Here is a 27671-nt window from a genome sequence, read left to right as displayed (position 1 = left end):
GTCTGACAGGCTCCACACCAGTGACAGCGTATGACGCACGCGCATGAGCAGCCGTGGGATCCTTACGTCTCCGTGAATCCAAAGTTTGGACGTGTTTTTCGTGTTTGCACGGAGGAACGTAAAGGCGAGCACACGGTAGGCTGTCGATTTTAAGTGTATACAAAATGTCAACAAGGGAGCTCTTGCGTCGTTTCCCTCATATTGCGTTCATGTCCTGCGCGTTCAGAGCGGAAATCTCCCCAGCTCGCGTACTGAGCTTGCGTACTGAGTTGTCAGAGACGAATGATGGAAGCGCTAAGGAAGGCTATAACAATAATGCATCTTAACGCACTGGTGTTCTTAGAGAGTTTGTAGAGTATTTGACTTAAAAAGATCTAGGAAAATGAATGTGAGAAACTCTGTCCAAAAAAAGTCATATTGCGCCCTCTGTTGGATAAACAGTAGCTATGCAGGTGATACTGAAAGCTGAGCTGCATCCCATAAATAAGGTTTGGGTTTTTACATATTTAGACAAGCAGACATTTGATCTTCTAAGAAATGCTCAGTGATCAGGGATTTTATTTTTTCCCTCCTTCGGCTGATGCACTTTTTTGGAATTGTTGCTATGGTGATAAAAAGCAGCACCAGTCTCCATCTCACCCTGTCCATATCCTCTTCTGTCACACCAACTCTTCTTGACTTCATTCATGAATCTTCTCAGTGGTGTTCCTTATTTCTTTGTGCTTTGCAACTCAATATTCAAGTATATAGTAAATGGACTGGCACTTGTATAGTGCCTTTCTATTTAATTTGAACATGCAAAGCGGTTTATACTTCAAGTCTCACACTCATGTTCATACAGTGTTTTTTTTTTTATCAATAACTAAGCAATTTTATTTAACACTCACACTTTGATGGATCCAATGCCAATACTGAAGGGTACTTCGACAGGGGTACTTCCAGATTTATTTTTTTAACCTCCTAGGACCTGGCGTCCACATATGCAGACATCACATTTTGGGTTATTTAGACTAAAATACTCAATTTTGCTCTACATGGGCCTGATATCCACTTACAAGGACATTATACTGCTACTGTTCTATCAAAATTCTAAACGAATATCCTCATATGTGGCTCTTATTTTTCTTAAAAACAAAAATAAGGTAAAAAAAAATCTGGTAATTCTTTGTTTTTACATTGGCCCCAAAATGCCCAAATATCAAAGAGAAATTAAAAATGCATGCTGTGGAAGAGTTTGGGTCTTAGGAGGTTAAGGATAAATAAGAAAAGTAATAGATGGAAATTTAATTATTTAGATCTGTGGTCAAACAATGCCTCACAATATGGCCTCTCAAAAATGTTGTGGATATATGATTCAAGGGAGGAATTTTTATATTTAATGCTTAAATGTTTATTTCTAAGCTATCTGAAAGAACAAATTAATAATTCCAGGATGCCCAAATGCAAAATGTAAAAAGAAGTTTCCAAGAGAATCCCAAAAAAGGTTTATAATGACTTTTGCAGCTGGTTAAGTCCAAGATTACATCAGTTGACATGTATTAGAAGCATACCAAAACAAAGCCTTTGTTGATGGAACATCAGAGCAGAACTTCAGCAATAGTGAGCTCTGGACAAAGTGTCAGAGATGGCAATGTTTGGCAGCAGTAAAAACACAAATTTCTTCCAGACAGAAAACTTTTCAACAACTGTGACACAATGGCAGAAACATTATAGATTGCAGTTGCTTCATGTCCTTCGGAGCTGGTCAGTAAGCAGACTCTGATGCAGTTGAGGTCAAAGCAGAAATAGTTCTTTAGACTGTAAAATAACTCTAAGCACACTAACAAATTAAAAATTAAAAATGACAAAAACAGATTATAATCCCTTTAACATGGTGCAGCTTTTTGGTAGTCTAGTCTTGGTGTTCTTCTTTATTTTTTCCCTTTTTAACTATGTGCAGGCCTACTATATAGGGCACCAGCTTTACCTTTCTACCAACAACTTTGCTGCACTCACTGCCCAAAGCAAATACGAGCATGCACTAAAATTTTCCTGGACTTGAGTAGAATAAAAACAAAGGATATTTGACATTTTTCACTGTGACATCAAAATTTCAAATCTAAATGGGCTGATCCAACAAGGAGAAGGGTGGCAGAGCATCAAGACACACCTCCTGCTGTTACCTGATGATGCATATCTCTTTATATTTTAGTTTGAATAAATAGCTCAGCAGCAGAAGCTACATTCAAACCTGTGATGGACATGGCTTTTCCACCAGGAACAACAGTAATGAGTCTGTTTAAGACAGTGCCCCAACTACTGCCAATGCTTTATCCAACAAAACAACCCATCCACCTTGTCACCTATACAAACAGTGGGTGGCTTAACATAAATTCATTATCAGCTATCAGTACACTGAGAACTGAAGAAAGCAGTTTATTTCTATCAAACATACACTTTCCCCAACATTATCTCCTCATTCCATGTATTGGATATCAGTGTGGGGCATTGAAGCTTGCCAAGAACAAACAATGAACTCGTAGATACAAGTGGCGTTCCCAGTGTGGAGCAGTGAATGGAATAACATTGTTAGTTGAGAGATATTGAGTAAAGAGCCTCTTTGACCTACAAACTTCATGGAGGAATGGAGTTTGATTTCCTGACACGTTTAAAGAAAAGTAGCTTACATGACCAGGGCAAATTTTCATTTTGAGGATGATCATAAACTAACCAGCTCAAAGATCAATAATGAAGAACTCCACCCACCTCACCATCAAGGGCAAATTCCATCTTCTGCACCCCAAACACTCATTCAAAAGCTGAAATCAGAGCTCTTCTCTTATGGCATGGTCATGGTGTCACGGATCCCATCTCCAGCGTAATGTCTTTGCACAGGTTACCAGCTGTCATAGTTTCTGTAGAGGACAGTAACGGACTATAAAGCACCAACAACCGGTATGACGAACGCGGCCGTGACTCTGGCAGACGAGCTGAACACTTTCTATGCTCGCTTCGAGGCTGCAGCTAAGGTCTCCAACAATGCTAGTGTTAGCGGCGCTAAGGGCTGCAGACAGGAAGATACTGCCAGCACCGGAAACGTGCTCGTCATCTCCGAGCATGAAGTAAGGAGAGCCTTCAAGAGAGTGAACACCAGGAAAGCAGCAGGACCAGACGGCATCCCAGGTCGTATCCTAAGAGACTGCGCATACCAGCTAGCTCCTGTGTTCACTGAGATATTCAACATCTCTTTATCTCAGTCGGTGATCCCCACATGCTTCAAAGAGTCCATCATTGTTCCTGTCCCGAAGAAACCCCACCCTGCTTCTCTCAATGACTATCGCCCTGTAGCCCTCACCTCAGTAGTGATGAAGTGCTTTGAACGCCTGGTCAGAGACTTCATCATTTCTTCACTACCAGACACACTGGACCCACTACAGTTCGCTTACCGTCCAAATCGTTCCACAGACAATGCCATCTCTCATCTCCTCCACACATCACTTACTCGGACACTAGAAGGAAGGGGGAATTATGTTAAAATGCTCTTCATATTCTACAGCTCTGCATTTAATACCATAATTCCCTCCACACTCACCACCAAGCTGGAGCATCTGGGACTCAGCTCATCTATGTGTCAGTGGATCTCCAACTTCCTAACTGGCAGACCACAGGCAGTAAGGATGGGCGGACATGTCTCAGCCTCCACCACTCTCAGCACTGGAGCCCCCCAGGGGTGTGTTCTGAGCCCCCTGCTGTACTCTTTGTACACATATGACTGTGTGGCCACTACCAGCTCCACCACCATCATCAAGTTTGCTGACGACACTGTCGTGGTGGGCCTGATCTCTGATAACAACGAGACGGCCTACCTGAAGGAGATTAGGAATCTGGAGAACTGGTGCCAGAGGAACAACCTCCTTCTAAACGTCAGTAAGACAAAGGAGCTGATAGTGGACTTCAGCACTAAGCAGGAGAGGAACTACCAGACCCCCGTCATCAACGAGTGCCCAGTGGAGAGAGTGGACAGCTTCAAATACCTCGGAGTTCACATCACGCAGGACCTGTCATGGTCCTGTCACATCAACACCGTGGTGAAAAAGGCCCGACAGCGTCTCTACCACCTCAGACGCTTGAGAGACTTCCAACTGCCCTCCAAGGTGCTCAGGAACTTTTACTCGTGCACCATAGAGAGCATCCTGGCGGGAAACATCTTAACCTGGTTCGGGAACAGCACCATGCAGGACAGACGAGCTCTACAGAGGGTTGTGCGGTCAGCTGAGCGCACCATCCGCTCCGAGCTCCCTGACCTGCACTCAATCTACAGCAGGCGGTGCCGGACCAAGGCCAGGAAGATCGTGAAGGACCTCAGCCATCCCAACAACAGACTGTTCTCTCTGTTGAGGTCAGGAAAGCGATTCCGCTCCCTGAAGACCAACACAGAGAGACTGAGGAGGAGCTTCTTCCCGCAGGCGATACGGTCTCTTAATCACACCACCACACAGTACTGACCCACACATATGGTTCTTACACACACACTGGACTTTCTGGACTTTGGTTTTGCACAACACTGGTCACTATATTCTTCATTTCCGGTTAATACTTGTACAGCTGCTGTTATTGTGTATATATTTATTTATATTTAGATTTCTTCATACATTCTTATATAGTTCTATATTGTGTATTGTGTATTTTGTTGTACAGTTATTTTATTTTCAACTTTAATTTATATATTTATCTTTATCTTATTCTTCCCAGTTAAATTTACCCTTCATTCTAATTTGTGTTGTACAGTTATTTCATTTTTAACCTTAATTTATATTTGATTCCTTCCTAGTTAAATTTACCCTTTTTAATTTTTCATATTTATTTCCTTTCTTATTCATAGCCTTTTCCTTTTTTGTTTTCTTTAGGTCACGAGCAGTTGTCCAAGCATTTCACTACATATCGTACTGTGTATGACTGTGTACGTGACAAATAAAAATTTGAATTTGAATTTTAGAGCGGGAGTCCTCAGGGGGGCGCTGTTTTAACCACCTTTATATATGGAGGCCGCCGAAAATTGAGATATGTGACGTAGCAAAATGGGCAGTCCGTGTATACAAGTCTGCGCTCTCATTCATAAGGAGTGTTAAACGTTAGCAGTTCCTGCCGACAGCCAGCCAGAGTCACATCCTCCTCACAACTGTAAGTTTTGCTCTTCCACGCTGACAACAAAGCTTTGTGCGTATTTTCTTTTTCTTAGTGCGTAGCGGCCTCTCATGACACTGTTTTCTTTCTCCGTCTCTCTTCTGTGCTCCTTTGGAATTAGTTGGGGAAAATGCAGAGCTACGTGCGCTACGGGGGGAAATATTACAGGCTAGACAAGTGAAATCCGTGACTGTCAATTTGTTGCAGTACCTTGTCGGCGTAGTGTGTGGAGCTGTGAGGTGTTTGCATGGCGTTCAGGCCATTTCCCTCACCCACTCACGCAGCTGCAGGTTTTCTGTGTGGCAGCTTGGCCTACAGAAACCAGAGATCAACTTCAATGTAAGCATCCTGCCTAAACCACTGAAACGGTCCATTGCACTCAAAGCTATTTTAACAGCAGGTCATGGGAATGCATGTCAAAGAGGCCTCTACTGCATATCTGTATGAATATAAACATTTCACCTGTCATGACTTTTCTTTCTTTCTTTGTTTTTGATATTGCTTCTCATGTTAGACTCCCCTGGTGATTCCTATGTTCTTGTTCCTAACATTTATGTCGGCAAAAGTCCAAATAAAGGCCTTTTAGTGGCCATCGCATTATAAAACGCATGTAACTGTAATGTAGAGTAACGCGGACGTGAACCTTAGAGAGCAAATTATTTGATTGCACCAGAGGACACATGTAGTGAAGGGTGTGGGTATAAATGTCACCTACCTGTGAAGGTCAGCAAAAGCTGGCTTGTGGTGTCCTTGTTGTAGGAGCGTGTTTACATTCATAAACTACAATAAAACACAATTTATAGGACCGGGAGGGTTAATTATTTGTTATTATAAATAAATAACACGTACTGTGTTTATGTCCAGGTTACACACTGGTGACCTAATTTCACTTAGACCACGTGGGAGGATATTTGATATAATTTTACAAATGTAACCGGCATATGTGGGCCTAGCTTATGAGCCTGTAAGTGTTCGGTAATGACAGTTGGTTTTATGGGGTGAGTGTGGTGTTTGCAGCCATAATGATAATGCAGACAGTAGTACAGTAACTGCATAAAGACAAGGGCTAGTTGCAATGGTTGCAAAGACCTAAATGTTTATCGCCGGTTATACGACATCCACAGCAAAGGCTATGTTTTCAGTGGCTCCTTTGTTACCACATTTGACTGTGCTGGGTGGCACAGGACGATTCTTGAGTACTGTGTTGCCAGTTTTACGCGGCATCTAAGCGGCGCTGTGCTGCGACCTTTCCCCTAGTTTCTGCAGCACAGGGTGGATCATGTGATGTTGGAAAGTAGCTGGGGGGAGGGGACTGGCTGCTGAAACGCTGCTCTGTGGATGCTGTTCCTTCAGAGGAGTGGAAGAAGCGACGTGTACTGCTTTCAGAGTGCTCTCATTGAATGAAATAAAAGTGGACCCTGTAACAAAAAAAGGAAAAAAGATAGAAATCCTTTAAAAGAAGATGGTCTTTGCAGAGAGACATCTCTTTGGAAATAAGGGCTTCATTAATTTTCTTCTGAATCTGTAAAACCTGAATCATGCTAGTCATTTTCAGGTTTATTCCATGGTAAATTTATGACAAAGCAGATGATCTGTGTATTAGAAGAATTATTTGAGGAAGTCTTATAAACTATGTTTAAAATATAACAGAATTTGTGCACAGCTTGTCAAGTTCATTCATGTTTCTTCTAAGCCAATAAAGCATTTTTAATTCAGTTGCTTTCTGTTTGTAGCAAGAAACAATTAAATCTAAATAAAAATATATATCCAGGGCGCTAGCAACTGGTTCTCATTTGTTCATAAAAAAGCATCATGTTAATTGTTTTCTTGGTTGCCTCATAAATATACAAACTACAATGGAGTCTTTTATAGTAAGTAAGCTGGAAGACCCACTTGTTCAAATACAATAGACCAGACATTGCTTTGATCAAGGTTACTTCCCAGTGTTGCCTTTTACTGAGACAAGTTAGTTTCAAATTTTTCCAAAACGAATGGGTGGGGTAGATAATTATGGTAGCTGAAAAGATTTACTTTATTTATTTATGCAGCCATATCTTGACTAGGGTTGACGGTTTTAAAACAAGACAGGCCTCATGCCAAACATCAGTTATGTTGGACTACCAGTATAACCAGTTCAGAGTTCAGACATTTGTAAGGGGTCACCCACCTGTGTGTGGCCTCTGATCTCAGTTTGCAGGAGCCTGTTTAGTTAAAAACATACACATGACTTTCATTTTGTGAAGGACGCTAATCCAATCACAACAGTTGCTAAAAGGGATACACAGTTTTTTATGATCCTTACCAAGCTGAGAGCAGTGCCCATTGTGAATTCTTTCTAATGCAAAAAAGTAATAATAATAATTAAAAATGATTTGTGCTTTAGTCACAATTTCTATTTTTGAAGTGGGTTTTTAAAAATATTTGTGTCGGTGCTTCCTCACATGACAGATGGATTGCTTTGTGCTTGTGCACAACTGCTCCACATTTAAAACTAGCACTAGTTTTGCCTTTAAACCTAGATTGTGTGAGTGACTGTGCAGGTGTCAGTGAAACTGCATTCAACTGTTTTAGAAGTCCAGCAGCAACCCTTTTAACCCTGTGGCTGATTCCCTGCAGATAAACAGATTACATCTAAAAATGGTAGATAATCGGCAGTGTTGGACAAATGCTTTCAAGACACTGATAGAAGCTGAGGGATAGTTCTGATATTTGGCTTACACCAATCATTCACAGCCTTGTCTAGAGATCAACACGCTGTGTTGAACCTTGTAGTGTGTAACCACTCTTGAAGTTACTATCTGTGTTTAGCTGTGTGAAGAAGAGTTTGTAGGAACAAGAATGAAGATTTGGATCAGTTGTTGATTGACATGGTCCTTAAATCTTTGGCATAAACTTTATTCAAACTCTCACTTTGCTAATATTACTGTTTGCTCTTACTGTCCTCAGTGACCCTGTACATCAGTAGCCACCATGGCAGAAGCGCACCAGGCGGTGGCCTTTCAGTTCACAGTCACCCCTGAAGGCATTGATCTACACCTGTCTCATGAGGCTCTTCGCCAAGTCTACCTCTCTGGCATCCACTCCTGGAAGAAAAGATTTGTTCGCTTCAAGGTGGGAGGCATTAAAATAACCAAAGAGCAAAGTTCAGAGGTTTTATGTATAGTAATGGCTATGCACACAACATTACAGCTCTTTTCTATTTAACATTACAAGATCCCAAGTAATTCTTTGTTGTTTATTAGGTTGCTCACACTAGAAGGTCATAGACTCTCACACAAACAGTCAGCTGTGACACTAACATTCCTGCCCGTTCTTTGTGTCCTAGCCTTTGGCCTAGTTATCTGTTTACACACCGCCATAGTGAATGACTCAAACCCAAAGACCTGCTAGCATTTTCACACATTCCTCTTTTGTTTCATGTATGTAATTAATGATTTGTCACATGTATCCTCATGACTCATGATAACATGTTATGAAGTAATTTAATTTTATCTCCTTGGCCCTATATGACCTCTTTAATCCCCAATTTGACTTGCATTTCCACAGAATGGGATAATGACTGGTGTGTACCCGGGCAGCCCAGCTGGGTTCTCCATAGTGGTTGGGTCCTACATGGCTTACAATAAATTTAAACAGCTGGATCCATCTTTGGGGCTGTTTACCAAGCTGGGTCAGCATATGCCCATCAGGTAAGCTGATCCCACGAGGTGATATCCTGGTATTATATGGCTTTTTGTACATTTTTTTTCCTATTAAAAAATAATAACTTTTATTAGTGTTTTCTAAAGTAGATTGTTTCTAAGTATAACCCTAACTACCATGCGCATTTCTTTACATAGTGGCACAATGATAAGTGAGAAAGCAGGTAAACAAATGCAGTGGGAATTAGCTAGGTGTTGTTTGGCTGGAAGCAGGTATTTTGCCAAATGCGTTGGCAATGGAGTGTGTTTGACTCATACTTAAAGATGTTACAACATTTGCAATAATGCGCATGCTTCATACAGGTCTGTGTGTTACATGAGTCTGTAAACTAGTCTGTTTGCTACACATTTTCTTCCAGCTACCTGCCACAACTGATTTTATAATTTGCCAACAATGTTGATCATGTTTAGTAATACTGTGCAACCATGTCTTGAACACGCAAAGCCTTTAATGTTTTTCTTATCCACAGTGCTCTCAAGTCAAGTCGGCTGTTCTTTGATAGTGTTTTTTTTTTTGTTTTTTTTTTTTTAATTTATTGAAGAATGTCTGAAATATTAAGAGTACTGGAACCTTCTTTTTTGTTTTAGTAACAAGTACAACCTGTTGGTGTTAAAATGTTTGAAACCTTTAAGTTACAAATACAGAAAAATCTACTGCATGATCAGATCTGTCCTCATTAACCTTGGCTACACTACATAACAGCGGTTTAGGACTTTACTGCTGACAGTAAATTCATCAAAATGTTTTAGTCCTCCTATCAGAGCAAATAACATACATCATTTATCAGTCATGAGTCAGTCTGTCTTTGCTGACTTTGGACATCGCCAAGTCAGGAAGTAGCTGTGTGACAGTAATTGCCCCATGTTTTCACTACGCTGTTGTAGTGTAGTGCAGTCTTAGATTGCTCATTTGGCCAAGGTTGATAATTAATTGTTTATACAATGACTTTGAACATCATAGCACTTTACTTATTCTTCAGTTAGATTACTAACTTACAAAAACATACTTAGTCTTGTAAAGCCCTATTAAGCAAAACCATAATTTGTGTCCACTCTGCAGTTAAATTTTTAACATTATATTGTCCTTCCTCCTGTTTCGTTCTCTGTCCACAGCCGATATATGTCCACAGACAGCCAGAGGATAGTCGGAGGAATTCTAGTGGGCACGAGCCTGTGGGTTACCATAATAATGATTATGAGGACTGTCCTCAAGTCCTTGCTGTCATGGCATGGATGGATGGGAGAACGTCATGGCTCCTTGTCCTGGTCGAGTCGCATTTGGATGGTGAGATAATGTGCTCCATTGTTCCAGTCACTGAAGAGGAGCTAATTGGTAGAATGTCATAGAGATTGACCTTATTGCCTTGAATAAACAATGCTGTTTTTGCAACAGTGTTATTAAGCACTTGTGAGTGTCTTCACTGGTCATATGCTGAATAAAATGTTCTACATTAAACAGGGCTGAGGTTTTATACTATATTTTAAACATTATTATAATCATGTGTGCTTGTTTTACTTATAAGATGAGTTCTAAACAGCAGGTAATTATTGCTAAATTATAATGCTATTAAGGTTCAAAAATTAGTCACTTGCTATGACAATTAGGTCCAGGCAGAGATACAATGCAAATCTTGTGGAGGCCATACTCAAAGTGCTACTTGTGTCATCTTGTTATTTACTGCTGGTTATGTCTTTGGACTTTGCCTCGTACCTTGCTGGTTTCCAGGTGAAGCAAAACATCACTTCAAACTGCCTTATCTCTCTGCTTATCCAGGTTCTAGTGAAGGTGTTCTCTGGCCGGAAACCAATGCTGTACAGTTTCCAGAACTCTCTGCCACGACTACCTGTTCCTTCTATCAAGGACACCTGCAAAAGGGTAATTTCTTATCTGGTGTTTTTATCTACATTGATGATCATGCTGATAAAGGTGCTAGGCTTTGGACTGGCACCAAAGTTGCATTTTGAAGAGCAAAAAACTTCTAGGTTTTCATTGAGGATACCAGTTAAGATTACCCCCCCCCCCCCCCCCCCCCCCCCCCCCCCCTCAAAAAAAACCAAACAAAAAAAAAAACCAAACATGCAATATACTGGAACTGCATGTAAACAAAAAAGCCTTAAAGGTACTGATTTAACTTCATTTACACATTCCCTCAGGCTTTGACTCTGTGGTGCAGGGCAGTGACTGGAAAGTGATCTTCTTGCCTGTGATTGTCTGTCTGAGAAGACACTGTGTGCTCCTTTTTTTCCCCCTGCCCTTTGTGCTCTTTGTTAAGTCAGATACTCTTTGCTTCACTCTTTCTTACCTTGATTTTTCTGGTGTTTTCAGTACTTGGAGTCAGTGCGCCCACTGATGGATGATCAGCAGTTTGAACGAATGAAAGGCCTGACTCAAGACTTTGAGAAGAATCTGGGTCCGAGGCTGCAGTGGTACCTTAAACTCAAGTCCTGGTGGGCGTCCAACTATGTGAGTTCCTCTTCTCTGACTTTTCACACTGTCATGATTCTTAGGTCAGTCTTACCCTGAAAAGCAATGCATTGAAAACTTCTGTTTGTTCCCCCCCTTCTCTCTGCCTGTCACAGGTCAGTGACTGGTGGGAAGAGTATATTTACCTGAGAGGCCGTGGACCTATCATGGTGAACAGTAACTATTATGCCATGGTAAGGCAACTCCACCTCCGTTAGGTAATAGTGAGGTAGTCTCCTCATGATGGTCTGAGTGTTTGAAGGCATTTTGTGTGTGGGTTTTTATTTTTTTCCCTGACACCTGGCTAAATCCCAAAAGCTCCAATTTGAGCAGTTTTCATTTTAACGTGACCCGTTTATCACCACTTTGACCCCCAAAAGCGTGGATGGTTGTGAATTGCATACAAACCCTTTTAGCCTTTTAATTATTAACTCTTTGTGTGTGATCTTTAAGTTTTGCAGAGTAATCAGCAGTTATCTTGTGACATACTTGTTACACAATGTTGTAAAAGAAAAAAAACTGTAACGCAAACACTCGAGCAGCTTCACGGCACTATCTGCAAAACGAAACTCAACATTTGAGACTAATTTATTTATTGCTACTATATATATATACTGGATAAGAACAGCACAAATAACAAAAAACTACGACCTCTGAGTTTATGATTTTGAATGAATGGAACGAACACTTTCAGTTTGTTTCTACGTGTGAACTGTCTAAAATGTAACTCAACTGTCTTCCTTTAACTTCGATTTTCATATTTGGCTTTTGAATGAGAGTATTTCTGTGCTACACACATAATCTAATTTGTAACTTAGTGTTTAATAACTTGAAATCTTTCTATGTACCCTAATGATATGCATTCTGCAACATTAACCCTCGTGTGTCCACGAGTAATAATATACTTTATTATAATTTCTCAGGGCAAGTTATAGCTGAAGTCTTGTAGTCTTGGAGTTAAAGACGTCAAGTCTTCAGAATCCTGGCAGCCAATCACCTAATTACAGCATCTGTACTTTGTGGATGGGTTGACTGGCCGCAGTGTCTGCATAAATCTAAACCTCCCATTTTTTTACCTGGATCAGTGACAAAGTCAGGACACTGCAAATGTGTCAGTTGTGTGCAGTTGTTAATCGTAAATCTGTCACTAAAACCGGAACAAAAATGGATCCATGCTCTTGCTTACAAACCCTCTTTATACTCTATGCAAATTGTCTTTGACCAAAATAACTACAATGAATCAAAGGCCAGATTGCATTTGTATCAATTCTAGCTTTTACCTGTTGTAAGAACAACACATTATCTGAGGTTTGATTTAAGCTAGCTGCAGACTTCAAGTTCAAAGACCAGTTTGCAGACTGAGTTGTACAATCTAGATCACACCTAAGATCATTTTCTTTGGATTTTCTTTTTTAAGACAATACAGTATGAATAGGCAAAGTGTAAATTGACATAAAAGACACATTTTCTCATCATCTGACATAGTAAACAACTCATCCTCTTAATTAAGTCACAACTCCAGTGTGTCCAAAAATTAAAACCACACGTGCTGCCAGATGTATAGTTTAGTGGATAACACATTCGGCTAACATCTCGAAAAGTCTGTGGTTTGAGACAAGTCGAAGCGCAAATTGCTGAAAGTGTTGGAAACGAAAGGCATCTAGTGAAAAAAAATTGTCAGATGTGTAGATTATTCTCTTGTGAGTAAGAGAGCAAGAAGGAAGGAGTTTCTATACTGTCCCTGTTCCCAGATGAGCCATCTCAGTCTTTAGGCTTACATATTTGAAAGACTAATGGTGCTACAACAGGTTAAAACAAAACAGAGCTGCAAATGTTTATGGTATTGTTGTAATATTTAGAACAACATATTACTCAATAAATTAATCAGCTATCAAAAGTACAAGTGCACAGCTTTAGATAAGACGTTGGCAACTTGCTTAGTGTGATCTATCGGTGGAACTACAACAATAACAATGCCAAGAATTTAGCACAGGATTCACTGCACTACGGTACACACCTCACTCCACATTGAGTGCACCTTCAAAACTGGTCACACATTTGTGTTTACCAACGATGAACAAAGATTCAGTTAAAACAAAGCAACAATCTGACTTTTTTAATGCACAGGTTAAATGTGCAGCTTAAGTGGTAGTTATTATGTTTCTGTTGCCTCACAAGCTGTAGGAAGATGTGAGAACTTCTTATTGATCATCTCTGTTTCTCCAGGATTTCCTGTACGTGTTCCCGACCTCCGTCCAGGCTGCCAGGGCAGGTAACGCCATTCATTCTATCATGCTGTACAGGAGAAAACTGGACAGAGCTCAGATCAAACCTGTGAGTACAGAGCTCCTCTGTTTGACATTTAATGATTTGTTGAACTATGTGAAGCGTACATAGTTGTAATATAAATTTCCTACTCATTCACACTGGCTCCATGTAAATATTTAACTCATACTTTACTGATTAATAGGTATTATCTCAGTGTGTTTTCCTTTTAAGTTTACATTGAAAAGCTGCTTATCTTTTAACGACCATTTCTTGTGTGCTTTGATGTAAGTTTGTTATCCACAGTCTCACGAATTATTATATTTATACTCTGTCACCCTCAGCTCACCGTAACTAACCATGCACTGTGCTTTCTGCTTGCTTGTTTGAAGTGCAGTTGTAATTACCAACAATGCAATATCACAGGCATTTTCTAAAAGCTTAGTAAAGAAACTAACCCACCCCAGTGCCATTTATTCCTGCATCCCCGTCAGCCCCTTGCCTTCACCAAGCTGCATGATGCCTAAGTGCAAATTCTTACACTTGCACAATAGCAAAATATGTTGTGAAAATGCCCACTTACCTTTCACCAAATCCAACTGTATGCATTTATGCAAAGACCATTGCATGAGCTAGCTCTGTTACAGACTCACACTCGATTGTCTCTGTTTTACTGTTTTGTGCCGGACGCTGCGTTAGATATACTTGCTGGCGAACAAGGTTCCTCTGTGTTCAGCTCAGTGGGAGAGAATGTTTAACACCTCCCGCATCCCCGGTTTGGAGACAGGTAAGAGGAGGGCACGTCTCCATCGTGCCCTCTCCCCCCTCTCCCCTGTGACCCTGGTCATGTTCATTGCAATAGCCTTTGGAAACCCTGATTACTATACTCGTTCTCATCAGCACAGCCCTGTGCTGTTATTGGCTTTAATACATAGGAATGTTCACATTTGTTTAGGTGATACATTATGTCACAATATTCTAAAAGCTTTCAAATTTCTCTTAAAAAATACTGTTGCATCAGGGCTTTGCTGGTGTATTTGAGATAGTAAGCCACTGGTTTCTGGACTCCGCTCATGTCTCTTTCCCTGGAAACCTTGCTTATCAAACCAATCCTCATCACTCCCACTGCACTTCATCCAGTCTCCTGGTCATGTAGGTGTGTGTCTGCTGCGGCTCTCTCTGGGATTTTAGTAAATTAGTTTGTCATCTCTTTGTGTTTGACTCTCCCCTTTTGCTTTTCAGCTCATGCTCCTACACACTATTCCCATGTGCTCAGCCCAATACGAGCATATGTTCAACACGACTCGTGTCCCAGGTGTAGAAACAGGTAGAGTCTTTAGCTGGCGCCTCCTCTACTCCAACTGTACTTTTCCTCAGGACATTTGTCCATCAGTTTGAGTTGGAAGTCTGACCTCTATGAATTGATAATGCATGTGTGCTGCTGTGTGCACATTCTAGGACTAATTTGCATGTCACTGAAATATAGTTCATAAGTTTTAGAAGACAAACAGTCTTAGATAAATAAATAAAAGAAGTATATTTTTCATGCAAATAAAATATGCAGAATATGTATTTACTATAATACACAGTTTACGAAAGAATTATAAGAATGTTTTCACAGTCCTGGAAAACATTAAGTACACTGTTACTGCTGCCATAGGAATTAAAGGAGTTAGTAGTAGACAGGTGCAGTTAATCAAATGTGATTAATTTGTCATTAACAAGTGTGATCACCTGTATAAATTTAGAACTTGTTGTTTTCTTTCTGCTTGCTGGTCTGGAATATTCTGCTGTGTGTTAACACAGTCTCACAGTCTTCCCAAGAAGGGATGCCTCAGCAAATTAACCCCAAGATAAGAACGTGCAATGGTCATAGAAAGTGCAAAAAAACACAAGAGCTACATCTCAGAGTCTACTCTTAGTTTGCATGTTAAATGTTAAAATTCATGACAGTGCAGTTAGAAAATAAATATGAAAATAACTGTTTTTTTTTTTTGCTGTGTCAGGACCCAAAGAGAGCTATACATTAATAAAAAATCCTGCAAACTGCAATTAACTAAAACAATGCTGTCAAAAACAGTGGGATGTATTCATTTGTTTTAAAGTACATGACTTTACCTGTTTTTAAAATGACTTAATTGGAAACTTTATAAAAAAATGGATCAGATTACATTGTTCTGGCCTTGTAGATTGAATTTCTGTAATACATAAAATTATTCTTTTTAAACGTAATTTAAGAAGTAAAGTAAAGCAGTGAAAATCAGCAAGTGTTTACTTTGATTCATTCCAAAATTTTGAGGTGCCGTGTTTACAGGCACAATGACGTGCACGCAACTACTACAAAAAATATAAGCTTCTTAGAAGAGGTAAAAATCCTCTAATCAAGATTACGAGCAGTTAAGTTTAAAAACTCAAACCTGAAAGACTCGAGGCCAAGACAATAATAAATATACAATAATAATAAATTGTGTTGCTTAGCAGCCACATGGGACCCAGCAGAAGGTATTTAACGCTACCTTTTTAGACTGAAGGCATTTAAAAAACAGAAAAATGTAGTGTGCTTTTAAAAATAAATTTAATAAAATAAGTTGTATTCAGTGTCTTTGTAAGCAGAAAGATCTGAGTTGCTGCAGTGATTAGAACGGCTTTCCAATTCAGCCCTGTGGTATACTGGGCCCAGAATACTCATACTGATGGAGGTCCTTACTATAAGAAACTACAGTAGGCTAAATATTATTATTTGGCTTGTTCTTGGTGTAAGTATTTGTTTCCCTTTATCCTACCAGTACCAAGTACATTGCTTGTTTGAGTGCTCAAGCTCCAAATTTGTAGTAAAATAACACAGTAGCAATGAGATTATGCAAGTAAAGCTTTGAAACTGGCTTCCCACATTTGTTCACATTGTTGTTCAAACAAGCATTGTGTTCCCAACTACATTCTTGTTCCCAGTCCTTCCCTTTTTCATCCCACTTGCTGCACTCCTCATTTCAACCCGCCTTAGTTTTTGTATTGTGTAAATGAATTATGTTTTTCTTTTAAAAGAAAACTGGATATCACATCTTTTTACTTCTGGGGCAAATTACTGTTCACTAACATCTGTATTGCTACCAGAAATAAAATAATGCAACATCCACTTGATATTTGATATTTCTATAGTTATTTCTCCTTTTTCACAAAGATGTTGGCATTAAACAACATGCATTTCTGATTATACACACAAGTCACCCACATGATGTGTGGTATGCAAGTTCTTTTATTTAAAAAGAAAAAACACAACACATGTACAAATATAAATATACCCTTCTCCCCCACAACCACAGATTTTCTTCATCTGTCTTTCTTGTTTTCCTGTTTTCTCTCTTCCTGTCATTGTTCTTTCTCCACTAGACACCCTTCAGCACGTGAATGAGAGCAAACACATAGTTGTGTACCATAAGGGACGTTACTTCAAGGTGTGGATGTTTTATGATGGCCGGCTGCTGTTGCCACGGGAGATCGAGCAGCAGATGGAGAGGATCTTGGCAGACAAGTCGGAGCCCTTGCCAGGAGAGGAGAGACTAGCAGCACTCACTGCAGGGGATAGGTGGGTATCATTGCAGAATAAGCTGGAGCCAGGATTGATGAGGCCACACAATTTTACTTTTTAATCTGTAGCATGACAGGAAGTACAGCAATGTAGGCAATGCGTGGACATTTACAGTGGTCATAGGCTGAATCAGTGAGTTTGGTATTCTTCAAAAACTCCTGGTAGAACTTAAACTTTATTTTGAAAGATATATTTTAAGAAATTAAAAATGTGATTGCAAATTGCTATTTGAAATAAAGAAAATAAACCTGAAATCAAAGAGACATCAAAGTCATGTTAAAATAGGCTAATAATATGGGCCTGGGCATGTATCATATTTCAAGCATGGCAACAAGATTAACCACTAACTTGTTTTGTTTGAAGTGCAGCTGTAATTAAAAAGCAATTTAATTAAAAGCGATTTCACAAGCATTTTCTAAAAGCTTAGTAAAATACATTTTTACGGAGTAATAAAGAGTGTGGTGTTGACGGCTCACAGTTTTCTCATACTGACAAAGAAAAATGTACGCGTATTTATGTAAAATGACACTTAGCTCCAGCTTTTATATGCTTTCTGTTAGAAAGATTAAAAGAACATATTTTACACTCATGCAGTTATGTCTATGCTTTACTTTTTGAACATATTTTTTGTTTTTACCTTGTTAGGACACCGTGGGCAAAGGCCCGTGAGATGTTCTTCAGCCGTGGAAAGAACAAGCAGTCTCTGGATGCTGTAGAAAAGGCAGCCTTCTTCCTCACCCTCGATGATACAGAGCAGCGCTACGATGCAAAAAACCCAGTCAAGTCTCTGGACATTTATGCCAAGTCCCTGCTCCATGGAAAATGCTACGACAGGTGGAGATAAACTTTATAGATTTTATGGCCAATTTTCAGTAGGTTTGTGGCATTAACCTGTTTGCAAATTAACCTAATAATATTTTGTAACCCTTCAGGTGGTTTGATAAGTCCTTTAATATGATAGTTTACAAGAATGGTACGATGGGACTGAATGCAGAGCATTCCTGGGCAGATGCTCCGATTGTTGGCCATCTGTGGGAGGTAAGTCACTGGTTTTGTGGAAAAAAGTAAATGCGGTATCTCGTAATATCACAAGAAATATTATATAGTTAAAGCCGTAAATATTTAGGCACAAGTTTTGTCATTTTAACTCTGCACCACTACAGATCAAAAGAATCAGAGCAAAAACGTTAAAAGTAACCAAACCAACAGTCTGATGCATTCATGTCTTAGTAAATGAGTAATTTAGTGGTGAGCAACACCAAAACACCTGGACGACTACTAAAGACAACCAGTACAGCCAAGTCAGGAGGTAGACGTGTTATTGTTAAAATTGTTAAAATCTACCATCTAAAGATGCCTTCATGAAGGTAAATGCAGAGGATTTGCAAAAAGTGCACTTGTTATACTTAAGAACAAGGTCAAGTTATACTTGTACGTCATAAAACATCTAAAGGACCTGCACATTTCTGGAAAAAAAATGTAGACAGATGAAACCGAGCTTAACTTGTACCAGAATGATGGGAAGAATGGGAAGTATGGAGAAAGAGAGAAACAGTTTATGATGGACATGTATGGCAGCCAGTGGAACAGGGTTACCTGACTGCTGAATTCAGCATGCCCAGGATACCTTTCTGTTATCTGGATTCACTTACTCTAAGCCTTGGCAATCAGGATAAGCATTCACATGAAGCTGGTTATCAGCTTGTGGTGCTGCTGGCAGCATCTAACCAATCATATGATTATTCTTCTACAGAAAATGATCCCTATGAGTGTCACCTACAAACTTACTACAATAGCTGCAATTCCAGTAGTGTAAAAGAGACTTGGCAGCAGATTAGAATGAAGCAGAAGAACATTTTCTAAATCAACAGATTAATGCATGGACATTCCTGTGACAATGTGACGCACAGTTTGTGCTTTGTTCAGAAGTTTTATTAAGACTTCACAAGCTGCATATATATAATATATATCCCCAGCAGAGAATCTATATCACACTTAAACATGCTGTGAATAAAAGAATAAGTGCTTCCAGATGACGGAGTCTCTGCAGACTGCAGTGACGTTTGGCAGTAAAGTTTGAATATGAAAACAAAATTCAAACATAGGCTTAGTTTACATGCAAATTTGATATGTCCCTTTTTAGGATCATATGTTATAGAAAAACAAATTACTATTGCAAAACTGTGGCCAACAAAGCTGCTTCTGAATTTATTACTGATGCTCATCAGGGAAACAGACTTTAGACACTACTGAAACACTTTAGACCCTCCTACACTCCCCGCACTGTCCAAGAGACTTCTAGGAATGGTGACGCTATTTTCTGGAGAAAATTGTTCAGTAGGTGGTGATTTCATACCTGCTGGTCTGGAACAGTTCACAGCATAAGTTACCATGGCAATATACCCTGCAAGAAGTGAACTACTGTAGATCTCAGGCCGTAGATCTCAACTTAATAGAGCGTGCTTTTAAGCATGCAAGCCGCATCTGAAGGTTACTGCTGCAGTAAATGCCTAACACAGCATCTTAAGTGACTCAGTAACTCATTCAGTTATTTACTGATTTTTTTTTTTTTTTAATCCAAGTGTTAAAAAGGATTTTTAATTTAAAATTAGTGTACGTGGTGGTGTACAGAAGCAAAATTGCAAGAAGACATTGCAAGAAAAACAGCAGAAACTTTTGAGTGAGATGAGTTAAAGTGTTGACTCTCTTGCAGCATGTACTTTCCATGGATCCAAAGCTGGGATACACTGAAGATGGTCACTGTGTTGGGAAGCCCCATCCTAACCTGCCCGGCCCTCAAAGGCTGCAGTGGACCATCCCTGCTGAGGTAGAAAATCTTTTACTTTACACCATAATTTTATATTAGCAGAACTTGGATTCCCTCTTGTGGAAGCATAAGCTAAGTACACCAGAGTGGATGTAATTAACTATATAGATGTTTGTTTATTGGATGTTATTTTTTGGATTTAAATAGCTTCTAAAACTAATCTAATAATTTAATCATCTTGACGTTTCTTCATAAAATGCATATATATAAATAGATATTTTTGTCTGAGTAAAACATGCAGTTATGTTCCCTTTATTCCTCTAGTGCCAGGAGGCCATCGAGAGTTCTTTGACAGTAGCCAAAGCTCTGGCAGATGACGTGGACTGTCACATTATCCCCTTCACTGACTTTGGAAAGGGGCTGATTAAGAAATGCCGCACCAGTCCTGATGCCTTCATCCAGATTGCCCTGCAGCTGGCCCATTACAGAGTAAGTTCCCGCATCCTACCATTTTTTTTTCCTGTTCATATCCTTATCTGAAATAAGTTTTTTTTATATATATATATTACAGAAAATATTATAAAATCAATCTCATATTTAAAAGTGTAGATGTAACTTCTCAGAAGCCAGTGCTTTCCAGCCGCATGCAATTAAATTAAGTTCCAGCAGAGGGCAGTCACAACTAGCTGGCCAGCATAGATTTGTAGGCAGTCAAGCAGTGTTTAGTGGATTTAATAGCGAATTAAAACTTTTATTTTTAATTATTCATGTTGCACTTTAATTAATAATATGACACAAAACATTGGTGTTGCACGTTAGTTGTGGTATGTTTCTTAATTTGTCACACCATTTTAATAGCTAATAATAATACATAAACCTCCTAAAAGCCGCAGGCCTTTGTAATCATTTCTACTGTTAATGCATAAAAAAATATATTTACATAAAATGTTTTCTCTTTTTAATCGTGATTTAATTAAATGTAATTCTACTCTCTCAACAGGACAAAGGGAAGTTTTGCCTGACTTATGAAGCCTCCATGACTCGTATGTTCAGGGAAGGTCGAACAGAAACGGTGCGCTCCTGCACCGTGGAGACTTGTGCCTTTGTTCGTGCCATGGTCGGAGATGAGACAGTAAGTCCCCTCCTTTCATTTATGTGCTACCGATTTTTTTTACTTATTGTTTTTTCACTTTATTATTGTTATTGTGTTATTAAACTATTTGTCATATTTCACTTCTATTCCTTTCGTATTTCTTTCTACAGAGAGAAGAGCGTCTCAGGTTGCTCAAGCTGGCGGCAGAAAAACACCAAAACTTGTACCGTTTGGCAATGACAGGACAGGGCATCGATCGCCACCTTTTCTGCCTCTATGTGGTTTCCAAATACCTCGGAGAGGATTCACCCTTCCTGAAGGAGGTATGAGCTTCTTTTCACAAGTTTTGTGTGTTACAGGTACTCGAATAATGCCCATAATTGCTCTTATAAACTTTTTCATACATAGAAAAAAGTTACGAGCGAACGACCAATACAATAATGTGTCTTAATCTGTGGATTTCATAAATCTTTACATTTAGGTCCTGTCTGAGCCATGGAAGCTGTCCACCAGCCAGACTCCTCTGCAGCAGGTTGAGCTGTTCGATCTGGTCAGACACCCAGAATATGTGTCCTCTGGAGGTGGTTTTGGTCCAGTAAGTTGTCCATCAGCTTTCACAGTGTCTTTAACAGCTGTTTGTGTTAGTTTTCCTGCAACAAAACACATAAGGTTGTATAATCCTTAAATTAGAAAAAAAGTTGAAATATTAAAGCAATAAAAATGTATTACTGTGTATGGGATAAGCTCAGAGTCTACTCTCTCGCTTTCTTTGCCCACAAGGTGGCTGATGATGGTTATGGCATCTCCTACATCATTCTTGGTGAGAACCACATCAACTTCCACATCTCCAGCAAACACTCAAGCCCAGAAACTGTAAGTTCACTAATTTTCCATTTTTTTCTTCTTTAATGGCCATTTTAAATGAAAAAGCTTACTGGAATCTTCTGCATTTCTTTCTTCTTTTGTTTTTTTAGGACTCGCATCGTTTTGGGACCAACATCAGACAGGCCATGCTGGACATCCTGGGTCTCTTTGAGCTCAACAACAAAGCTTCCAAGTGATGGCTGTCTTTGCTGGTGGAAGGCTATGAGTAACATATATTCAAAAAAAGGTTGTACAGAGTCACTTGTTGGTTTAGAGGTTATATTTATGTTAATTGATGTTACAAAAATAAGGATGATTGAAAGGAAGCATTATCATTAATACGTTTGCAAGGCACTTATGTAAGCTGTATATTTAGGCGTAGCGAGTAACCGGTGGTGTTGGGTACAGGTAATGCACAGATCAAAGTTGGTTTTGGTTTTTTTTCACAAGACTGTACATACCGGTGCCTTACTGACCCACTAATGTAAAAAGGGCAGAAAGGGCGTCTGAGATCAAATCTGCATTAACATATTTCAGCTAAAGGCTTGTTCAGTGGCATCATCAAATACTTGAATTGCATTTTAAGTTGCATGATGGTGCAATATCTTTATTTCTGTTCCCATCCAATGCGTTAGCTTTGTCCTTAAGTTTCTTTAATGTCTTGCAGTTGCAGCTCCTGAAGCACTGACCAAAGCAGCAAACTTGATGTTGAATTTCATTAAATTTGCATGCTGTGTGTGCTCTCCATTATTTCATAAAGTGAGGTTTAAAGAGAGGATGATTCTGAACGTTTAGCAGCTATACCCAGTAATTTCACACAGACAGGAGTAAAGTAAGGTGTCTGTGATTGCAAAAGTTATAAACATTCAGCTTGGATCAGAGTAGCGAGCCTTACATCACTGTAATGTTGAATATCAACACGTTGCTACTGTCTTTTCTTATTCCAAGTGCACAGCCAGTGTTTTTGTTCAGGTTTGGCGTCTATGACTCTTATTAAGTGGCGACAAAGGCACATGATTTTTTTCTTGTTCGTTGTTTTCATACTCAGGTTTTGCTAACTTGGCCTAGTGTCCTAGGGTGCTGGCTACAACACTGAAAACAAGTGCTTTTGCTAACATGTAAATGTGCAACACTAGACGTTGAAATGCAGTACAATGCCAATGTGATTCCAGTGAGATGGTAGATAGCATAGCGTGAAGTTTGCTGTTGAAGTGAGAGTTCGTAAGACAGGGAGGTGTGCGTCTGGATTGAATCTGACAGCATGAGGTCAACAGTGACTTTACTTCTTTTGTGAGGGGTTGAGGGGGGGAAATCGCCAATTAACTGTACTTTAGCTCTGTTGCGCACTCCATCTCTGACCCTATCGTTCAAACCTAGGAACTCCAGACTACCCGTACAGCCTTTTGTCACCTCAAAAAAATTCTGTAAACTTTTATGAGCAATCGGATTGTTGGTTATATCAAAGCAGTGTTGCAGCTGTTGTTTTTAAGTCAAGAAAATCACATAGTCGGTTTTTTGGTCTCTTCAGTAAAGTTGGATATCATTTCTTCTCTTCAGCTATTTTTTAAGAAATGCATGTTTCTAGTCATGTATAGGAATGCATTTTTTAAATAATGTATATGTTGTCAGTCCATCATATTTATTTTTTCAGGTTTTAGCTTCTGTATTTTAACACATCTTGGTTATTTGACAGCGGATCGTCACAAATGATGACCCCTAAGTTAAGGTTTTGCTGGTTTAAGAAAAAACATGGACAAAATGCTTCCTTTTCTTTTGTCATGACAGTTTTGTTATCCCAGACTAGTTTTATCTAGACCTCATGTTTACACTGCTGCATGTTTTTGAAGATGAAGCTGTATATGTTTGCCTTTAATTTAAAGAATTGTTAAAAGACAAGCAGCTGATATACCAAATTATGTTTGAACAATAAAGTAAATGTCAGATGGCTGCATCACCTCTGAGGTGTCCCTTTTTGCTTATTACGCTTAATACATATCTCTCCAAAGAAAAGCATTTTACTCACCACACAGCCACTGTGGAGGCTGCGAAACAGTCATTGGAATTGTTCGATTTATGGCCAAAGACATGGCATCAGTTTTTAGAATCAAGTAAAATAAAGACTAATAATCTTTGTGTATTTATTCCTCAGCATAATTTAGCTTTAAGGAGTTTTTGGAGTAGATTTGCTCATTTTAGTTTAGCTTTTATTTCAGTATTTAGTCTTTTTGTAGTGTGAGTGCTATTGTTGGTTGCTCTCTGAAGTTGTGTGTAATTTACTCAGCTACATACGGTCACGGGTCACTTTATTCAGTATACCTGTTCCAGTACTACTTATTAATGAAACTAATGAATCTAGAGGCTTAGTGTGGCACAAAGCATCTTATCTAAAGAATGTTTACTGCATGATCACAGTAAATCGAATTGAAAAGCACATTCAAATGTAGGCCAATTTTTAGCAAGTATTTTTTTTCCCCCACTCAGGTGGGAAAAATACTTTCTATATTTTTAAATTTCTATATTAAAATTCTGAGCATATTTGATACAGTGTATCAATATTTACTGTTATTACTGTAACAGCGCTAATGTTTTAATTCTCCCATTAGACAGCACTAAAACATAGCAGTACTTTGAGGTAAACCCTGTACACATTCATAAAGGTTTTACTTACTTGTCTTCTATACTGGACATCATACACCACTAGTAGTGCAGGAAAAATGTGTATTCCTCAGCTGGTTGGTGAGGTCGGTTCCTGGAAGTTGCTGGAACGAGGAAACCGGTCACAGAAAGAGCAGTGCATCAAAGCTACTACTACTAATTAAAAAATAGTTATCATATTCAGGGATTTCCAAAAGTTATTGTGTTTTATCCTCCAGCGACCACGGATAAATAAAGTCATAAAAGTGTATGTGTTCCTAAAGTGATATATTTGTAACCTATTTCAAAATCCCCCTAAGCCCAAAGGTCATGTACTTTGCACCATGACGATTGTTTATCCCTTGTTTGCATTTTACTTTAACTGCAACCGTCTCACCCCCATCTGCATCTAAAGGTCATAGCTATGTTCATCAGCTTTTCTTAGTTCTGACAATTTGTAAACCTCTTGAAACTGGTCTGGTGTGAAAATGAGATCTTTCCTTCCTTAGCTTAGTGTTTACTTAATAAAAAGGAAGCTGGGTGATGGCATTAGCCTGCCATCTGGACAGGTGGTTGAGCTCAAGTGGATGGCACCCAGGAATCAGTTCCGTCTCTGAGGGTATTAATAAGTCCCTCCACTAAGGCTGTTCAGGGTGCATTCAACAATTAACCTAAATTAAATTGAAGACATTTAAAGGCATTGCATGGTGACAGATTTCCAAAGAGGGGCAGGCAAGAAGTCATTACACATGACGGTTTTCTTTCTCTGTGCACCTGCCTTAAAAAAAAAAAGATTTCGCTTTCAAAGCCACTTCTTTGTCTTTTTCAAAAGTGTTTTTTAAAAGCATAAAGTCTGTGCAGACTTCCTGTGCATAAAGGAACATCTGATTAGTATTCTAACAAATGAAAGAAGGACTTTCTTCTCTGCTCAAAATACAAGACCCTCACTCAATCAATTACAAAACCATGAAGCTTTAACCGCTGGCTTACCTAATTGGCAAGATGGAAAAGCCATTCACTCGGGAACAGACACTGACACCTAAAACCTTGACTTGCACTTTCTAAAAGTAGACTTTGAGAAAGATCTGTGGCCTCTGCTTGTCACCATGTGCCACTTGCGCCAAAACACCCTCAAAGAAAAGAGGGGAGCCAGCGTTGCCTATCCTGTTTTATAAGCTATTTATGCATGCAGGGGTAGAGATGATTCCATTTTGTCTGGCGGTAATCACTGGCAGTTGTTAACAGTAGAGAATAACATTGTTCTAATTGCTGCTACCGTATGTAGATCATTCGTGTCATTCATGATTTGGGTTTTTGGCAGGACAATTTGTTTTTCCTGCACTGCTCAACAACTTACATAAGGCTTGGTTATGCCCCAAACTAATTGGGTTGAATGTTAAATGTTGATTCACTGACCAAGGAAAAATATAATAATTGGACCTCCTGCTAAATGTTAGTTTAAGGGTGGATGTCTTTGACCACAGGATTTCTGGCAGGATCTGTACTATTGTTCTGTGAATTAGCATTAAACTGGAACTGACGGTGGGAAATCCACTGTTTAGAATGACGGATCAATATTGAACATATATGAAATTGATTTATTGTACACACAACTTGAATTCTTGAAACAACTGTCTAGTAACTGAAAATAAGGAACTTTATATTAAAGTTCCTTTAAGGTTTAGCAAAGAAATTAACTCTGTAACCTCTGCTGTCCCTTGGAGGAGAGTCTTCTCAAGTCTCTAACACTGCATCTTCATCACCTCACAAACCATGGAGCCATACTAAAACGTCTTGTGAATTTTAATCTGGCTGAGAACTGCACCCAGACTTTAAAAAGTGCCACATGAATCTGAGTGTTTAAAGTGCGGGTGTAAACGGAGATGGTGAGTTCGGTGGCCGGCTTGGAGGGACTCTGAATGTCTCCATTCAGCTGCACCTGTCTAACTGCACTAAAGGAGCCGGGACTGGGGCCCCAAGGTGGAGCTCAGCCAAGTGGCAGCAAGAGAGGAAGGTAAGGAAACGGAGCTCAGCGGAGGCTGGGCTGAATGTGAGTCCCCTGAGAATCTCTTCCACCGCCTACTCGCCAAGGTTATAAATAACTTTTATTAGGTTTACGTGGAATTAGCGCAGATGTTATTTGTCAGTATCTGCTCACAGATATAGACATAGACCTGCTGGCATGGGGAGAAGAAAGAGGGTAAAGGGTTAATATCAGGGCTTAGCATAAGATTACATGTGTGCAAGATGACAAGGATATTTGTTAAAAATAATACATTTGAATTCTGAAATTAAAAATGTGTTCATTTTACATATTTATTATTGTTATGTTTAATTGTGGTTTTGAAGCATGCCCCAGTATCCCTGGCATGTAAACAAACAAAAAACAATCTATTGACCACTATCCTAAAATGATGTTGTTTTATCTTTTGTTTCAAAACAGCCCTGACCTATTGAGGCATGGTGTCCACTTGACCCTTGGAGTTGATGTGCGTGGTATCTTGTATCTTGCACCTTTAAGCCCTGTAAGTTGCGATTTGGGGCCTCCATAGATTGGACTTGTTTGTCCAGCCATTGGGTTGAACTATAGGAAATCTGGGTCACAAAGTCATTGTTGTGATCTTCAAACCATTCTTGAACCATTTTTGCTTTGTGTCAGGGTGCATTATCCTGCTGAAAGAAGAATGCAATATCGTTTCCATGAAAGGTTGTAATCAAAGTCTGCAACGATGCTGAGGTAGGTGGAACGTGTCAAAGTAACATCCACATAGATGCCATGACGCAAGGTTTTCTAGAAGAGTATCACACTGCCACAGTTTCCATAGTGCATCCTGGTGCCGTGTATCGCCCAGGTATGCAATGCACCCATAACTGGCTGATCATGTGATGCAACTCCTACATGAACCCTACCAAAGCATTTCATAATGTGATTTGTTAGTCCACACCCCCTTATTCCATTGCTTTGGGTCCAGTTGATGCTCACATTGTAGGTGTTTTCGGCAGTGGACAGGGGTCAGTATGGGCTCCATGTCCACTTACCTGTCACTAGTTCACTGCTGTTGCTTCCTTGGACCACTTTTCATAGATACTAATCACTACAGACCAGGAACACCCCAGAAGCACTGCAATTTTAC

The 27671-nt window shown here is 39.5% G+C and overlaps 1 protein-coding gene across 3 annotated transcripts; it reads left to right on the top strand.

The window, feature by feature from the left end:
* The first annotated feature begins 2 nt into the window (after window positions 1-2).
* On the top strand, window positions 3-23859 carry cpt1ab (carnitine palmitoyltransferase 1Ab (liver)). 3 transcript variants are annotated; one of them, XM_004563372.5, is made up of 19 exons: window positions 3-135; window positions 8110-8274; window positions 8710-8852; window positions 9978-10149; window positions 10639-10740; window positions 11191-11328; window positions 11445-11522; window positions 13555-13662; window positions 14293-14380; window positions 16981-17176; window positions 17825-18013; window positions 18112-18217; window positions 19893-20006; window positions 20271-20435; window positions 20947-21078; window positions 21210-21362; window positions 21521-21634; window positions 21820-21912; window positions 22014-23859. In XM_004563372.5, the coding sequence occupies exons 2-19, from the start codon at window positions 8134-8136 to the stop codon at window positions 22098-22100; spliced, it is 2319 nt and encodes a 772-aa protein (XP_004563429.2). In that variant the 5' UTR covers window positions 3-135; window positions 8110-8133; the 3' UTR covers window positions 22101-23859. The 3 variants fall into 3 exon arrangements, with proteins under 3 accessions (XP_004563429.2, XP_004563430.2, XP_004563428.2); XM_004563373.4 differs by lacking the exons at window positions 3-135; window positions 14293-14380 and adding exons at window positions 5034-5160; window positions 14836-14920; XM_004563371.4 differs by lacking the exon at window positions 3-135 and adding an exon at window positions 5034-5160.
* The last annotated feature ends 3812 nt before the right edge of the window (window positions 23860-27671 follow it).

This window comes from Maylandia zebra, linkage group LG7 (genome assembly GCF_041146795.1).
Source record: "Maylandia zebra isolate NMK-2024a linkage group LG7, Mzebra_GT3a, whole genome shotgun sequence".
NCBI lineage: Eukaryota > Metazoa > Chordata > Actinopteri > Cichliformes > Cichlidae > Maylandia > Maylandia zebra.
Note: the sequence above shows the minus strand (reverse complement) of the source record. Positions and strands in the feature narration are given on the sequence as shown.

What these genes read in the sequence shown, in the direction of transcription:
- cpt1ab (XM_004563372.5), top strand. Translation starts at nt 8,134, where the DNA reads ATGGCAGAAGCGCACCAGGCGGTGGCCTTTCAGTTCACAGTCACCCCT. An exon ending in GGTCAGCATATGCCCATCAG is followed by an intron (nt 8,853 to 9,977) that starts GTAAGCTGATCC and finishes CTCTGTCCACAG; the next exon opens with CCGATATATGTCCACAGACA. An exon ending in TGCAGCTGGCCCATTACAGA is followed by an intron (nt 20,436 to 20,946) that starts GTAAGTTCCCGC and finishes CTCTCTCAACAG; the next exon opens with GACAAAGGGAAGTTTTGCCT.